General features: G+C 38.2%; 1 protein-coding gene across 2 annotated transcripts in view; it reads right to left on the reverse strand.

The window, feature by feature from the left end:
* Nucleotides 1–3458: 3458 nt before the first annotated feature.
* Nucleotides 3459–18930, reverse strand: part of LOC106934558 (ankyrin-3-like) — a 48911-nt gene continuing 33439 nt past the window's right edge. The window contains exons 2-3 of one of the 2 annotated variants that reach the window (XM_015014528.1): nt 8270–8371; nt 3459–4777 (exon numbers count right to left, since the gene is read on the reverse strand). In XM_015014528.1, the coding sequence (XP_014870014.1) occupies nt 4634–4777; nt 8270–8371 (246 nt within the window). In that variant the 3' untranslated portion in view covers nt 3459–4633. The remainder of the gene's footprint in view (nt 4778–8269; nt 8372–18930) is intronic. The other variant, XM_015014530.1, reaches the window with a different exon arrangement.

Genomic DNA, 18930 nt, shown 5'->3' on the forward strand with positions numbered 1-18930 from the left:
CTCGGTCTCGATACACTCTGGTCTTGGTCTTGTCTTGGTCTCGGGTTAGGTGGTCTTGAACACAACACTGGTGGCTGGTCATCCTTCCTTTTCTGTCCGGCGCATTCTTGCGGTCCGCCCTCGTGGGCGTGGCCATCAATATCTGGTGGACTGGGAGGGGTATGGACCGGAACATCGGTCCTGGATTAACCGTTCTTTTATTTTGGACTCTGGTCTCATCTCTTCTTTTGAGGGGTCATCTGCTTCTACCGCTGGTTGTCCGCTGAGAGGCGTCCATTAAGAGGGGGGTAGGGTACTGTCATATCCACTGAGCTGAGTGCTGTGAGTGTGTGCGTCTCCTACCTTCTCTCCTGCAGAGTGTGTCAGACAGGCGTAGCCAGCTGCAGCTCATCATCTTATCAGGAGGAGCAGTTAAATAGGAGCTGGATTCTGGTGGCAGATGCCAGATGGTTCTACGTATCTAGTGGTACCTGAGCTTCCTGGTAACAGATACTAGTGAGTCTCAGTCTCGTTTGTAACTTAGTACCTGTCCTTTTTTCTTTCCTCTCAGAGTTCTCATTCCTGGTCCAAGTCGAACCTTCGCTGGTTCTGTTTCCCTCCCGGTGGCATCCCCATCAGCTGCATGCTGATAGCTGCTTCCCATCTCCTGCCTGGCTCCTTCCTATCTGCCTACCTTCGCTGCTGGATCAACCCTGATCAACCCACTTGCCTGGCTGCCCATCCTCCAACGGTCTCTCGCCTCCTCTCCTAAGCTTGGAAGACAGCATCTGGAGAGTCGCATCTCAGTCTCAGTGGATATCCCTTTTCCCCCCAGGATCACCTCATCTCTACCAACGGTAAGATCAGCCTCTTCTCTGTTGCACATTGATCTCCCATTCAGACGACGTATCAGTAACTCACCTTTTCCCACCAGAGCGAATCCCTGACCAGTCCTCACCTCCTGCCTGTTGCCGTCCTTTCACCTGTCTGTCCCGGCTGCAGTTCGAAATAAACTTTCCAGGGGTCCCCAAAGTCGGTCCTCGAGGGCCGGCATCCTGCATGTTTTAGTTCTCTCCCTGGTGGTAGTAACAACCTGTTCAGTATGTCAATGTTCTTCTTAGGCCTCTAATGAGCCATCATTTGAACCAGGTGTGTTAAACCAGGGAGAGAACCAAAACATGCAGGATGCCGGCCCTCGAGGACCGACTTTGGGCACCCCTGCGAGACTTATCTTTGATTGTGTTGTTGTGTTTGTAATTGTCCTGCACCAGAGTCAGGTAACCAAACATGTCATTAAATTAAATTACAAAAGAAAATGGTAACGCAAAGTGATTTCGATAAGTAACTGTAGTCTGACTACTGGATTTGAAATGGCAACGTGTTGGATTACTCGTTACTGAAAAAAGTGGTCCGATGTCAGTAACATGTTAACGCGTTGCTGACATCAATGGTCACAAATATGAGTGCATGTATTCCATCTTACATTGGGCTGCACTGATTGCAGTTTTCTGGCAGATCCCCAGTTACCGATCTTTAAAAAGCCTGACCTGCCGATTTCATTTTGCCTGATACCAATTTGAAGACGGTGGTTTCAGCACATTTTCTCCTCTTTTACAGCAACCAGTACCACCATGAGTAAACCAATAGTTTAGTTTGATGCCAAGAGTACATCAAGCTTGGTCTAACAATTTTGTGGAAAGCTGCCTCAAATACAGAACATAGAACCATGACACAGCTGAGAATGATGGATCTTTACTACTTTCAGTATTCTGGGTCATCAGTAGTAGGCCACTGGCTAATCAAAGTAAGAAGGTCACTATACTATTTATTACCACTAAAAGTGCTAATAATTAAAATGTCTTTGGGCAAACACTAATTAATCAAATGCACCTCTTGCAATGAACTGATTTCAAACCCCCTGCCTCCTCAACCCTCCCAGCTCAGAAATGCTTCAGAGGCCTCATCAGGTTCACTTTGCAGGCCTCCTGTTAAATGGATCTCTGTTAATCCCCATTTAGTCTAATCTGTGCTAATCTAATAGTGAGGAAGTAGTGTTGTAAAACAAAGCACAGGCAGCTTCCTGGACTCCTCTGAAATAATGTCTTTAGTTCACATGAACGCTATCAGGTCTGTAATCTTCTCTCATTACGTTATATTTAATGTTATATTTTTCAGGAAGGATTGCCTGCCTGTGAGTTAGACATTTTTTCTATCTAAATTGGCACCATAACCATGACATGAGGTGCTATTTTTAATAGATAAATTAGCTTCAAAGCAGATATAGTCTTTTTCTTTGCCACCATCTAGTGGCAAAGCTTTAACATANTTTCTGCTAGCTTGCAGGAATTGTATCTTACATACATGGTTGAAGACAACTTATTGGGCTTCATGAGACTCGGATAAATGGTGAGTATCTATTTCATAAATCGCCTAAAACAGTTATATTTGTTTTTATTTGTGGATTTTGTTTGTGTATTTTGTCTAGTTGCAGACCAGAGGATCACACCTGTAGTCAACAAACAAAGGTTTAAGAACTACTGACTTTTCAGTCAGAAATGATCACACCGCCTGGTTGACTCCACGGGTCTCCATATGCAAGTCAACAAAGGTGAAACAAACATTTAAGCAAATGGTACATTTATATGATGTTCATGTAGTGCATCTTTCTAACTTTTGCTTTGTTCGTTTTCCAGCAGAGAGGAAAATTGACAACATGTGAGTCTCAATTTCAACCTGTGACTGGGAAGACTACAACCATCCTGAGCAAACTCTGAACTCAGTGACTTGTTACACTCAACCCAGAACAAGAATCATTTTATCACCGGTTTTTCTTCTACAATAGGTTATCTCTTATGTGGACACATGCTGTTTTTTTGTTTGTTTTGTTTTCCAGATCTCAGTAATACCATGAGGAAACTGGACAGAAAATAGAATTGGTTCTTTTTTTAACTGAATTTTTAAGTACAAATTGTTTCTTTAAGTGGATTACTCGTAATCTGTATTTTTGTTTAATTTGAATTAATTTTCTTTATAACTTTCTGTATAGAAATGCTGACAACTTACACTTCCTTGTGTGTTGTACTATAATTTTTATGGTAAAATTCTGGTAAGAACAGTGACCAGTAATTTACCATAAGGTTTTTTTTTTGTTTTGTTTTTTTTTTTTTTTTGTTTTTTTACAATAAAATGTCAATATATCATACAGTCTGGCCGTGTTTTTCACTTATGTAGATTTTATACCTCAGGCAGTATGACCATATTTACTACGGCAAAACAACATTTAATTTTTTTTTTTAAAATATTTTAGGAAATACGGTATTTTACCGTATTTGGGAAATACGGTAAAAAACTGTCAGTTTTGGTTGCCAGAATTTTACCGTATAAAGACAGTAAAATTCTGGCAACTCAGCTGCCAGTTTTTTACCGTAAATTGAGGCCGTTTTTTTTTTTTTTACAGTGTATGTCTCGAAGGATTAAGGCAGTTCTGAAGGCAAAAGGGGGTCAAACCCAGTTCTAGCAAGGCGTACCTATTAAATTGGCTGGTGAGTACATAAGCTGTACAGGTTATTTTTCTAAACTTCAGAAAAATAATTGTTAGGGATGCATAAATATGAGAATTTGTGTTGATATTGACACCCAATATTAATACTGCTGTTATGCGAATATTTGTCAGTATTTTATTTTACTAAATATTTTTGTCGATTACTTGATTATTCATCAGAATAATGAATAGATTACTTGATTACTAAAATAATTGTTTTAAACAGGGACTGCACAACTTTTAAACTGACTGTGGCACACCACACAGAATGTCACACAGGACTAGACACGTGCAGAGGGGGGGACTAGGCGGGCTTGAGCACCTGCCCCTTTAGTGGCCTCTGCACGGCCCTGACATGGTCTTTGCCAGGTCACCACAACAACTGAATAGGAAATTAAACTCCCATGACACCTTCACCAAATCCAAAAGGAGAGAATCCACTTACAGTATGTCTCACAAACACAGTCCATGTCATAAGATACAGTGGCAAAAAGTTTGCAGTTGAATATACAAAAGACTACATACTCACAGTAATCTTTTGTGTAACTTTAAAATTCTTCGTCCATTTAGAAATACTTTCCGGCATAATGTTTGCTAACACTTGCACTTTGGAGCATCACTAAGGTTAGTTGCAACATGACTCCTTCTCTTATTGCAGCTTATGGCAAGACCGGTATTCTCTGAGGAGGGGCCTGGCCCCATGGCACTGACCCCACTGTACGTATCATTTTCCTTTAACCCTCCACCTTTACTCTGGAGCTCTGTTTCGGGAGTAAAAACATGCAGAACTTGTTTTTCTCAATGAATAACATCTGTCATAACTGCAGAGGATATCTCTTTTAAATTAATAAGTTGGTTTAAACATCACTAGAAGTTTTTTGAAAAGGAAGCTCGATAAAGACTGACTTGTCTGTCTGGTGTCAGATTTCAGACTCACAGAGGAAAGATCAGCGGTCATGGAGCTATAGGTCAAGCTCGGCTAAAGAACTGAGCTTCTGACACAAGCCGACAACAACGTGTTTACTGCTATGTTGAAACAGTGAATGAAAACAGGTGGTTTATCTATAGAACAATATTACATGTTAAAACTGGATATGTAAACATGTACAACGACTACAGCTGATGTTGGATGTTATGCATGGATATATTATATCTTACCTTTGTGGATGAATCCACAGATGCACCCCGATCTAACAGCTCCTGGACCAGATCCACATGACCTTCCTTGGCAGCCAGATGCAGAGCATTCAGACCATTCTGGGGATAAAAGAAAGAAATATCAGAGCTGAGGTTCTAAGACACGGCAAACACAAACTGTCACATTTGGACAAAATAGTTACAACCTTATCTTCTAAGTCTATCATTAAAGAAGCATGATTGTCATCTGTGTCCATCTTTCTAGGGCACAGGAGCAGTGTGAAGAGCTGCTTATCAACGTTAGATTACATGTGGAACCTTGTAATGCTGCAGTGGACCAGAGCGATTACTGGGAATGAAGCTATAAATAGTTGACTGTGTTTGTGATTCTGTGTGCAGATACACACACACACACACACACATACACACACAGTTACGCACTAGCTATAATATCTGAACTGTAATGTTATTGCACTGGCACTGATCTGTGACCTGTAGAGCTTTAAACAAAGAATGAAATGGGCAAATCCTACTGATTTCAACCTTGTAGTAGTTTTTAAGACCTCTGTTCGTATCTTCAGTGGGCACAGCAGTGTCATGTGATGTTGGAGCAGCTCACAAATGACACAAACACAAGAATGATACTAAGGATAAGGAAAAGGGAGTGTGATTAAAAAAAGTCTGATTGTGATGTGTGATACAACAGTAATGTGATTTCTTCTGAATCCACCTAATTCAGAAGATCTATTTGTGTGTCGTTTTTGCTTAGTGCTTTAGAGTATCTGCTCATTTTGAAAACAATTAGCACACCTATCTTCCCCTGATTTATTTATTTATTTTCAGATCAATTCTAAGGTGTAAAGTTTCAGTTGAATAAAGTCTGTAAGCTGTTGTTATTGACTGTTAAGAATTATTCAGGTAGTTAGAAACCCACAAGAACAAAATAAAACATGCACAGTAGAGACCAAGATATAATCATAAAGAGAATATCTAACTTCTTTGTCAGTTGTGCCCAAAACTACTAACTAGGAATATTTACTTTAGTAACTTTTTGAAAAACTATAGAAATAGTCTTACTGGACCTGACTGTTATGTCTACTTGTCTAGTCTATATTCTTTGAGGAAATGCTACTTAAGCTTGAGAACAATTTATGTCTACTATATCCACCTCTGCTGCACATCAACACAACCCCTACAGTGAAACATGGATGGTGTAGAATCATGATGTGGAAAGGTTAGGTAAATGCTTAACAGTTACATTTCCAATGGACTTCAAGAAGCTCCAACTGGGGTAAGTTATCTTCATGTTTCTCCTTTGGGTATATAAATTCCATTTAAAAAAATGGTAACACTTTATTTGACAGGGTGTGAATAAGTCTGACATGACACTGTCATGAACATGACATGACACCTGTCATGAACATCAATAAGCCTTCATGAATATTTTATGACTGTTGTCAAAGTGTCATTCTGTAAATTATGACACTTTCAGTACAAAGTTGACATTATTCAAAATGTCTTTGTTATGACAACTTGACATTAACCAATAAACATCATTTGTCATAAATATGTCATAATAGTAGTCATAATAATGTCATTAACTGTTATTACACTATTACACTGTCAAAAACATTAACAAAACAGTACTTATTTCCCCCTACCTGAAATAAAACGGAACAAGTAGGACCAACAATAAAGATTTCATTAAGCTTTAAAAACAGTCATTACAAATTCATCTTACATAAAGTGAAACAAGTGGCACCAGTTATGACGATGTCATTAAGTGTCATTATAATGTCAATAATATTATCTCTTATCAACATAATTTTTAAAGTTTAATCTGTAATACTTTTATAACAAATTTATGTCAGATCATGATTTCTTGGTTAATGTCAAGTTGTCATAACAAAGACATTTCGAATAATGTCAACTTTGTATTAAAGGTGTCATGATTTACCGAATGACGCTTTATGACAACAGTCATAACTATTCATGAAGGCTTATTGATGTTCATGACATGTGTTATGTCAGTCTTATTCACACCCCATCAAATAAAGTGTTACCAAAACAACTTACTAAGTCAGAGATTTGTAACATTGGTAACGCTAAAAAAGCTTTTGATGGATTTAGCTAAGTTGGCTAATTCAGCCTTATGCCAACCAGGCTCATTGAATTGATCTTCCTCATTTCCCTAGAAAGATGGATTGTACAGAAACTCACACTATCACAGTCACATTGGGGCATCACTGAAATAATGGCATACTAACACTAACACAGAACTCAATTATCACACAACTGTTTGTAGCCTAGCATGTACCACCACAAAACTGACTCTAATGCCTGTATTATAGGTATTATTGTCCTGGACTTAAATAGTTCTTATCTCAGTGAAGTTGGAAGTACTAAACAATTAACAGAAGTTTGTCAGTTATGATGTTTTTCAGCAAACATATATGTATTTTTTTTTGTTTTGTTTTGTTTTTTTTTTTGAAGAAAACAGTAATGATGGATTAGTAGGAAATCACAACAGTGACTTTCGTATTTTGAAATTTATTGAACACGGCAAGTTACAAATAAAATTACAGCAATGCAATACACAATAAACATTCAAAGGAGTGGGAAGAAGTATATACTTATTAAAAACCACTCCTTCTCCAGAAACATCACAAAATGATCTCATCCTATTTATATGTATTGTATCAGTATACTTTCATTCTACTTTCAGATTCTTGCTTAATACAATAAAATGATATGCTAATAACAGCTCTAATAGTATTGGCAATGATAATGATAATGTTGACACTAACAATGCTGTGTAACAACAACAACATAACACATCAATACAGTTCTTGTTGTTAAAACTATTGTTGGACATAGTTTTAATTCCACAGTCAGTCATGAAGTTATAAAACAGCAACATACTACAATTCTTTGTAATGTTTCAGTAGGCCATTTCAAAAACAATGTAAGTTCTTGCTGCATCTCCTGCAGCTGCAAACTGACCTGTTATGTATTTACTTCTGTGTACCTCAGTTGTACTTTGCAATTTTCCATCAGTTCAACTTTGTGTAAAGCATGTTCTAAGCACTTTGTATTGCCTTGTTGCTGAAAATGTGCTATATAAATAAAATTACCTTACCTTACTACAGTTTAAAATATCTTCAAGGGTAAGAATGATCAGTGCCAACATCATTCCTACTACATTAGCTGATAATAAAAAAACCTTCCACACACCACAGAGCCAGTGACAAATTTTACACTTCCATTTCATGTGACCGTTGTTTACTTGGCTACTCATTATAGCTGTTGCTAGGCCAGGCCTGTTTACACGCCATCAGGTTTCATCTCTCTCCTTCATTGGTGCTGGGAATGTTAATGGGCTTAGAGGACACTAGATAATGACCGGGCCTAAATAAAGAATCTCTCTGAGTCTACCAAACTTCTCATCATTAGAGGAGTAGAAACAATTCTGTAAACAGAAATAATGTATGTAGTCGGTACTGTGTAGGTGTGAAGGAATTTAGGCTCAGATGACAGTGCCCTTAAAGTTGCCATAAATACACTGGTGGGTGGATGGATGGACGGACGGACAGACGGAGTTCTATTTCCTACCTGGTTACAGGTACTGATGTCCACACCTCCTTTGAGATATTCCAAAACTTTGTCAATGTTCCCTGCTCTTGCTGCTCGCAGAAAACTGGTGTTGCTATCCGACTGAAAGAGACACCAAAAAAACATACAGAACATATTTAGGTCACAGATTTAGTTAATTTAGCTGCTGTACAAATTTTAGTCACTTTTTGTCAAAGCTTTGCAACAGACATGAATAATCTATACTGGTGCTAGTTACTTCACAGGGCATTAACATGCATCACAATGTTGACTGATGGTTTGACTAAGTACAAGTTTTTTAAAACAGTTTTGACAGCATTAGAGGCTTTATTTGATGTATTGTACATCAAATATATTTCTGTACAATTCATGTATAGCAAATGTATGCTTGTACATGCACTATGAGTAAATCATCCTATGAGCCTATCAATGTATGTGCATCCCCAACTGGGAAGGACATGTCTCCTGTCTCTTTTTGGATGCTGGGTGAGCTACAGTTGGAAACTGTCCAGAATGATTCAGCAGTTTTGTCCTTTCTGTGTCTTCATCCAAGCTAAATCCTGGCTTACACACAGCTTGCTCAAAGCTCCCAGAACTCTCCTCCTCCTGTGGAAAAGCACTGTGTGATGCTTATTTTTACCGCATTCATGCTGCTTTGACCAGAGAGCCCATAGTCAGAAGTCCTGAAACACCTCACTTAGGCTGAGCAGATAGGTTTTGCATTGCCAATGGTATCTGAACACAAACATTGTCTCTAATAAAGGTTAAGGATTGCATGAAACATGTAGCCATCTTCTTTATCCTAGGCTGTCCACAATATTGCAGTCTGATATCAGAGAAAAGGATGCAGTACTGACACTGCAGCGCTGATGTCTACATCACACACATACAAACAGCTGTGATCTGACTTTTCAAGTTGACACGCAGTCAGCTATTGTTTGCTTGCTGCAGAAAACTGCACTGCACCACAAAAAATCAGCAACTTTGAACTAATAATATATGTACTTCTCTATACTTCACAAACTGTTCTCTTTTCTTTCTCATGGAAAAAATTACCCTTGATGTTTTCTATACTACTAGAACTTTTAAATATGGTTAAATATGGAGATAAATATGTTTACTTTAAAACCCCTTTACACTCACCCCCAGCATTCTGCTGCAGGTTAGGAGGTTTTAATGTAAATGTGGTTCTGCTTCCACAGCCATAAATTGAACACCAATGTAGGAGAAGCTGTAAATTTAATTAACATAAAGGCACTAAGTGTAGTACTTTTTTTTAAAAAATATAAGTCTGAGTGATTTTAAATGGACTTTTTCACAGCTATACCTGTGCTGGTGATATGGCAGATAACTTCAAATGAAGTTAGCTGACCAGTTCAGGCAACATACATCTTAAATAGTTTTTTGTTATAAAGTAAACTTTTGAAGTTAATAAACCCCTATGCAGTAAATGAATATGCATCAGCTCAATCTGACAATAACCATCAGTTGTGCTTAGTCAGTTATCTATAGTGTAGGTTCATAGTTAATCTATCTTGCTATTTATGCTCTGTAAAACATTTGAGCTCCATTTAGTTGTGTCTACTATCTTCTACTCTTTAGGGCAAATAAATGTAGTGAGTGTTAGATTTTGAACCGAAATTTGTGAGTTTGTGAAAGATAATCTTAAAGTAGTAAGTTGCGTTAACTTTATGAATTTTGTCAAACCTCCAAGAATTGAATACACCAATTTTTAGGTTAGCACTTAAAAAAACTGGAAGAAGAAAAAGACAGGAGTAGGAACTATTTCCCAGAGTGCTTAGCGGCATGTTTGTGTATCTTGGGTTACGTCGTGAGTGAGATGGAAGTGTGTTACATTGATCAGACTCTTCTCTGTGTTCATTTTACACAGAAAATGCAAAGCTTGAGGATAATGTCCTGTTCACACTAAATATTTTTGAGCAGAATTCACTCATGTTTAATAAAATTCCTTATCAGATCAGAAATTACGTTCATGTAATTTGAAACAAGAATTTAAATTATTCTATAGCAGCGGTGCCCAAAGTTGGTCCTCAAGGGCCGGCGTCCTGCATGTTTTAGTTCTCTCCCTGGTGTTAGTAGTAACAACCTTTTCAGCAAGTCATTGTTGTCTTTAGGCCTCTAATGAGCCATCATTTGATGCAGGTGTGTTAAACCAGGGAGAGAACTAAAACACGCAGGACGCCGGCCCTCGAGGACCGACTTTGGGCACCCCTGGTCTAAAGGAAAATAAGTAGTCATTTTAATTTCATAACATGACTGGTAAAGATGCATCAAACTTTTTAAATTATGCAGTTAACTGCAGTATTCAGCAAATGCATTGAAAATATCATTTCGACTAGCATTTCTAAAATACAGGTGCAAAAATATATTTTATTTTCTTGGATGCTCATCTTCTTCTTGACCAGAAAAAAACATGTTAAAAAAACTCATTCTAGTATCGAGAAAAAAGAGTCACATAGTTACCATAGAATGACTGTAAAAACAGCTTAGCCTGGCTGAATACATACTTCCTCTTCATAGCAGCAGAGTCATGGTTTATGAAACCTTGTTTTAATCATCCTTGTGTAACAGACTGGTTGCTATAGTGACCAAGAGAACCCTCAAGCAATGTCCTTAAATAAAAACTATATGGTAATGCAGATAAATGGAGATAAACTGAATCCTACAGAAAATATTTCATAAGTAATAGATGAAATGGGGCTTAGTTTGCCTCTAGATAAAATGTAGATGTATTTGGTCAGGTTGTCCTGAAGATCACGTCTGGGCTGAATGAAAATACAAACACTTTAAAGGCATTTACAATGAGGTACATAGGAATCAATCGCACCCTGGCGTCCTTCACAACTCCTCCAACATGCCCTTTCTTTGTTCCTGCTTATGTTTCGTCTTGTGTCTGGACGTTTTACCTTCTGGCTTAATTAAACCTGCCAAGTGTGACAAATCTCTGTTCTTAAGCTTGAGCATGAACATTTTCCATCAAACATTCATTTACAAAGTCACTGTCTGTTTCACTGGAATGCATCAATAATGCAAAGCCACCGCCTTAGTCGTCACCAGCATATCCATTCTCAGAGACCAGTGTTCAGCCTGGGAGCATCTTACCCCCACCCACTTAACACAGAGACAAGCATTGCCTTCTAAAGAGGTAACCATGACAACTGGCTTTTCTGTCTATCAGAGAAGCCTGCAGAGTAAGCACAGAAAACATGGAAGGTCAGAGCTCTCTTCCAGTCTGTATGGAAAGATGTCACATCAAACCGATTATTACATATTTTTACATCTAAATATGTACATAAAAGAATTGTGGTGGGACTCCATAGAATGATTTAATTGCATTAATTGCAGGGGCTGTAATTAGTTGAACTTTAATAAAAAAAACTGTGTATAAAGAAAAGAAGCAACATTTTCAATGCAAAGCAACCTTGCTCCAGCTAAATTATTGAACAAATCGACAAATGAGTTGGCAGTTAAGTTAAAGCCTGAATATCCAAGTTTATCTATAATCGGCCTGATCATTTAAACCAAAAACTATTTCAGGATTTAGCTCACATAGACAGTTGCATAAAAACAAGATCAGAGGGATCTGGACAGAATAACAGTGTCTCTTGTCACCCCTTTCTGCATTTATGATATTAAAAGCTCCTTTGGGTAGCGCACATTAGTCTGTGATTATAGTTCCATAAATTGAGATTATGACAGCAATTCAATCAACACAACAGTTTGTCCACAGGTATCACATGACTCCAACAGAACGGTTGAACATGAACATGATGACCTTTCAATTTCAAATTGTGATCTTCACGGCAACTTTAAAATCTACATTACTAGTTACTAGTGTATATATATATATATATATATATATATATATATATATNTAGCTATCAACTAATAATCAACTCTTCTTATTGAAGACTCAACATCCAATTCACTAAATTTGACTTTTCCATATTTAAAGTGTACGGAACTCTTTTTTTATGTAAAAGAGTTCTGTACACCATGTTTTAAAACTAAATGACCAAGTTCTTGTTAAATAATTGACCAAACCCGAGCTGCACCTGAGCAGATACTCGTATTGTATCTGGTGTACAGTACTTTTTTTTCAGCGCATTCATTTGACTTTGGTAAAATCTGCTTAAAACTTCTACTGGTTGTGAGAGTAACTCCACATGAAAGGCTAAAATATGTTTGGACCTATTTTTTACTGCCTATATCCCTATGCAGTTTTTATTCCAGTGCCTAATAGTTATTCATGTGGGATGTGTCTCTATGACAAGAGGCTGCATTTCATCTTTAAAAGTTCTGAACAGATACCTTTAGTCTTCCTGAAGACAATATTGTAAATGAGCCAACGTCTTGAGGTGGTAAGCTTTCCCACAAATAGACTTCTGTCATTCAGAAGTCTCACCAACTTGTGGAGAATGCAAATGTAATTACACTCATCTAATGCAAATATTGAACAAACTCCATTGCATCGATAAATTGGGTGGCAAATAAATTGGCCCCAGTTTCCCTAATATTGGATGGTCAGCAGTTGGCCAGTATTTACACAAGAAACCAATCTTTTCAACCAGTCTTATCCACCAAAGATAAATGGATGGATGAGTTTCTTTAGATCTTGCATTACATTAGTCCTTTAATCCTGGAAATGTTCTTCAGATGAAAGAAGCTGACTTTGTAACTGTTTTTATGTGGCTCTGAAGGTTCAGTCTATTACCACACACAATTTGGGGCCTGGTCAGTAGTTTCCAGCTGTAATAAATGTGGTTGTGGTTGACTCTAGATCAGTGTTTCTCAAACATTTTCAGGCTGAAGACCATTTAATTCCTTTAACATTCACTTAACTTGAAATTGCCCCACAATAGCAAAACATCTTAATCCATGCAACCCGAAATGAAAATAAAACTCTCTTAACTCACTTATGATCATGAACAATTCTACTCTGGGCATTTTGAGTTATTTGCATATTGTGAAAATGTGGATTAAGCATTCAAACACATGGACAACAAAAACAAAATTGTTATTTTCTACCAAGTGCTGTGTGCATTAATAACATCTGGGCCTGATATTTGTCATTTAGAAGAACAATTAAAGAAAAAGACACGTGAGCTGCTTTGGTAGAAACACAGAAAGCTCCTTTAAATATAAAAAAATATACACCCATTTATGTTTCTAAATGGGTGTATATTCTATTGTATTCAATTAATTCAAATGAACCTCGTTTAATAAAAAAAAAAATAACAATAGCGTTGTAAAGAATAAAGAATAGTTCTCACTAACTGAGTTGTTCCAAAGAAGTATGTGATAGTACTCTTAGTACACTTTAAATTGTGATTTTCTACAATTTAATTACAATTAATTAATATACCTTAAGTATACAACTTTGTATATATTTTAAACATGCTTGATTAGTATATTCTGAGTGTACTATTTTTGTGATCAAATTACATTTAAAATATATTTAAAATGTATTAAGTACATATTTTATATATTAGTAGTGTGATTATAGTATGCTACAATTACACTTTTGGTTTATTATAATTGTTAATGAAATAACTGTTTAGTTACTTAATGTCTTTATTATTCTGCTTTGCCGCTTTGTATATGACATGCTTCATACACACCACAGTACTGCAAACACATCAGGTACCAGAACACAGAAGGATCAATTACAACACACTTCACAAGTAAAACAAATTACATTGTTCTTTCAATATATTACCATTTATCAAGAATACATTACCAATGTACTATCACAGAATTATACAAATTGTCAATACATTCAAAGTTTACAGACAACATGCTTATGAAGATTAACACAATATAAAAACAGGTACACTTTAGATGAATTGTGAAAAATATTTCACCAAGGACAGAGTATTGTTTTAATACAATGTCACAATATTCCAGACAAACTGACATTTCTCCTTCCTAAGAAGACTGAGAATCAACGACAGAACATTCTCATTCACTGCACTTTACAAAAACCTACAAAAAAATAATAAAACAATAGAGCAATTAAAAAGAGCATTTGTACTTTAAAGAGAACAGAAAAACGGCAAAGAAAAAAACATGACAATTTTAAGATGTTGTGGACTTGCCACATGGCAAGTCCACAACATCCACAAATGTGACATCATCAGAACTGACGATGATTGGGACCAGATGCCTGGGTGGAAAAACCTTTCTGGGTGTCTTCTTTGCCTGTAAAAAAATAGTCAGCAATGTCATGGAATCAGCTGATGTTGGCATCAACTATGAAGCTGTTTTAAGTGTGAACTTAAGGAGACAAACTACCTTAAAATCTTTCCTTCCATGATCTGAACACATTGATCCTTGCAGGGTGGTGAAGGGGCAGGTGGTGCCCATCTCTAGCAGTCATCAGATGAGAGGCAGGGTTCACCCTGGACAGGTCACCAGTCCATCACAGGGTCCTGAAAGTTAACAATGAATAAAATGTATGAAAGAGCAATGGTAGACTAATAAGGCGAAAAATTCTGTCCAATTATTTAATTTTTTTCCCCCTCTCCTTACCTGATCCTGCAAGGGCGGCGCCTGTCAGGCTGCTAGGCCTCAGCCAACTATCCCCGTCCCATCCCCCCCGGCCTCCTCATGTTGTTGTGCAATGGATAGTTGTAACTGAAACTGCAATTTTGTTGTCTTTCTGACAATGACAATAAATTCTTCTGATTCTGATTCTTCTTAAATAAAATCATGTTTATTAAGCACTTCGTGTTGGAAAGACGCCAGTTTTTACTGTTGAGAATCTGTGAAAAGAGCTGAAAACTGCTGTTCACAAGCGCTCTCCATCCAACGTCACTGAGCTCCAGCTGTTTTGCAAGGAAGAATGGGCAAGAATTTCAGTCTCTTGATGTGCAAAACTGATAGAGACAAAACCAAGTGACTTGTAGCTGTAATCGCAGCAAAAGGTGGGGCTACAAAGTATTAACGCAAGGGGGCCGAATAATATTGCACACCCCATTTTGTAGTTTTTTTATTTGCTAAAAAAAGTTGAAAATATCCAATAAATTTCGTTCCACCTCACAATTGTGTTCCATTTGTTGTCGATTCTTCACAAAATAATAAAAAATTTAGCTCTTTATGTTTGAAGCCTGAAAAGTGGCAAAAGGTTGAAAAGTTCAAGAGGCCCAATACTTTTGCAAGGCACAGCATTTTAAAATATACACACAATATCTGTAAACACATATTGTTTCATGAGCAAATACATATTCTGTTCACTTAAAGTATACTTTTATTGAATATATTTCTTAAAAGTGTATTTTGGTACAATAATATTTAAGTGTGTTTAAAGTTATGTCAAAATTGGTACAAGCATGCTTTTAGTATACTTTGCATATATTTATAGGAAGTACACTTAATACTTAGTATACTTAAAATGTACTTGTGCAAATGCAAGTATGTGTGAAATATACTAAAGTATTTTTTCACTAGGGATCACTCATATCTGATAGAAAAGTTGAACAACTGTCAGTCGGGGGATGCCCTGTTCAAGTTCAGCACTACAGGTGGCAGACACTCACCTCTACCTTGTAACCATGGAGTCAACATACCAATAATCTAAATGAGTGTAGTTAGTGAATTTGCGGAATATGATCAGTTCCAGGCTGGTAGTTTCTATTTAATTATTGCTCTTTTAAGATCTCAGCCTCTATTGTCACAGCTCCAGCCCTAAAGTTCAAAGGAATAATCCCATCCTTTGTCTTTTTCATCCAGGTCATTGCCAGGCTCCCCATTAAAAAATGTCCCCATTGTCTTTGCAAATTCCCTGCTGGTGTGACTGGCTTGGTAAATAATAGGGATAACCTGGGACTAATAGCACAGCTAATCTCTACAAAACAGCCTATGTTTGGACAGGTAAAGGCTGGACATGAAATTTGCTGCCTTTTTTTTTTACACTAAAAACAGAAAGATGGCGCTCTCCAACCGCTTTTAGTTAGACAGCAATTGATGAGCATCAACGCAAGCCAGTAGATTCCCTTGGATGTGGATAATGGTTTCAACAAAAGGGAAAGGTGCTTTGGTTTGAAAACAGTCATTACACAGAGTGGCTGTGTTCACTTGTTCAGACATATATATACAGATCCATATCAATAAATTAGGATTCAAGGGTTCAAGAATTCAAAGGATTTTTTATTGTCATATTTCCTTGATAGTTTGTGGTACCAAATTTGTACTTGGGTCTCAGATCAAGAAATCCACTACACTAAAAAATAAGTAGATAAATAATTAAATAAACAGATGAACAACAAAGAAATTTAAGAGATATGTGTAGTCTGTGTGTAGCTAATCTATGTAGAGAAGCTGCATTTGGTGCAGCTTGAGTTCAGCAGTCTGATGGCTGAAGGGGAGAAACAGTTCCTCAGCCTGGTGGTTTTGTTCTGGATGCTCCTCAGCCTCCTGCCTGAGGGGAGCAGCTGGAACAGTCTGTGTGCAGGATGGGTGGAGTCCTTCATGATGCAGACCACATTCCTCCTGCATCTTGATGTGTGGAAGTCTATCGTAAAGGAAAGGCTGCTCCCCACAGCCCTCTGTACAGCCTTAACCACCCTCTGCAGAGCCGTCCTCTTAGCAGCAGTGCAGCTGCAGGTGCAGAGAACGCTCTCCACCACACAGCGATAGAAGCTCCTCAGGACTGAGTTCCCAAGTCCAGCTCTCCGTAGCTTCCTGAGCAAGTAGAGACACTGGTGGGCCTTCCTGACCAGACAGGAGGTGCTGGTACTGCAGGTGAGGTTACTGGATATGTGCACTCCCAGGTACCTGTAGCTGGAGACCACCTCCACAGCTGCTCCTCCGATGTACAGGGGCTGAAGAGGATCCTTGTCCCTTCTGAAATCCAACACAATCTCCTTCACGTTGATGCAGAGAAAATAATCTCTGCACCACTGCACCAGGTGTTCCACCTCCTCTCTGTAATTGGACTCATCACTGTTCATGATGACCACACTATTTGTGTGTCGTCAGCAAACTTCACTATATTACAGGTGGGGTGTCTTGCTGAGCAGTCATACGTCAGCAGAGTGAAGAAGAGGGGGCTCAGCACGCAGCCCTGCGCCAAGCCAGTGCTGAGGGTGATGGAGGAGGAGACGGTGTTGTGGAACCTCACAGTCTGACGTCTGTTGGTCAGGAAGTCCAGAATCCAGTTCCCTAGTGTGAAACTCAGTCCAAGAGAGGAGAGCTTCTGCACCGGGGTCTGTGGGTTGATGGTGTTGAAGGTTGAGAAGGAATCCAGGAAGAGCAGAGAGATGTAAGGATTCCAGCTCTACAGGTGGGTGAGGGCTGTGTGGATCACCGATGAAATGGCATCAGCAGTGGAGCAGTTCTTCCTGTAGACATACTGATGGTGGTCCACAGTGACGTCGATGGAGTTCTTGATGTGGGTTATGACTAGCCTCTTGAAGCACTTCAAGACCACTGATGTTAAGGCTATAGGCTGGTGGAGCACTTGGGGACAGGGACGATAGTGGTGGACTTTAAGCAGGTGGGCACAGATGACAGTGACAGTGAGGTGTTGAAGATGTCTGCCAACACCTCAGACAGCTGATGTGCACAGTTCCTCAGTTCCAACAACTTGGTGATCAACAATTAGAATGTGATCAGAAAGTTCATTTATATTCCATGCATGGCAGATGTTCTTGACAGGGAGTAAGTCCTCACCTGGATAAGATTCTATATTGGGTAAAATAGAATGAGATCCATAGTCCAGATATGAAGATGAATATTTGGATCTTGAAGCTGCATGTCAAGAGTACAATCAAGCTTTCCTCTGTGTGTGGAAGGTTCCCTCACACTGCCTGGACAAGTGGAAAGCTTCACAGTGCCTGTAACTGAAATATTTCCAGTCTTTTTTTCTTGAGAAAAATAAGGTGTGTGGAGAGGACTGGCTCTTTGCCAGCAGAGTGAACAGCTGCATGGCTGACTCACTGCCACACAGGGAGGAACCAGGATGAGCCTCTCAGCACATCCTGCCAGGATTTCTGGAAAATTGTCATCTTATTTCCTAACTTCTTGTGATCTTTAACTCCCTTTTATGTTTTTGTTTTGACTATTTTATCCTGTTCCCTGTAGACTTTCCATCTATAAACTCCACTTACGTGAAAATGTAAAGTGGTTTTTATAAAAGGGAATTTTGACAAACACTGACTGAAGTACATGACTTGGTGTTGACCATATAAGACTTTATTTTTACCTGGCAGCATCCAGAACCCTCCCTGGTTCTCTGAACCAAGCACACAGTTTATACAAGGTTTTATAATAGATCAAAGAACCCCACTGATGACAAAATAACACTGCAGTTAGCTTCCCCCTCACCAATTGTGTAAATAAATGCAGATAAGAGTGCCTGTGTACATTATTATTCTAAGAATTTGGTTCTTTGGGCACCACATCAAGTCCAGACATAACAATATAAATATTTGGATAAACCAGCAAATAAGGTAAAAATAAAGTAGAACACATTTGTATGTGAACATCTAAAATTCTGAATAAATACAAAAAACTGCAGCATAGGAATGACGAAATAGGGCCTCTCATAGAGGTGAGTTTCATTCTTCAGCACACCGAGTAGAAAAATGTTAGCAACAGATAAAACATAATTTTTATTAACTTAGATAAATAGTGTGTAA

Source organism: Poecilia latipinna, unplaced genomic scaffold (assembly GCF_001443285.1).
Source record: "Poecilia latipinna isolate Pla-1442-1.1 unplaced genomic scaffold, P_latipinna-1.0 Scaffold1825, whole genome shotgun sequence".
Taxonomy (NCBI): domain Eukaryota; kingdom Metazoa; phylum Chordata; class Actinopteri; order Cyprinodontiformes; family Poeciliidae; genus Poecilia; species Poecilia latipinna.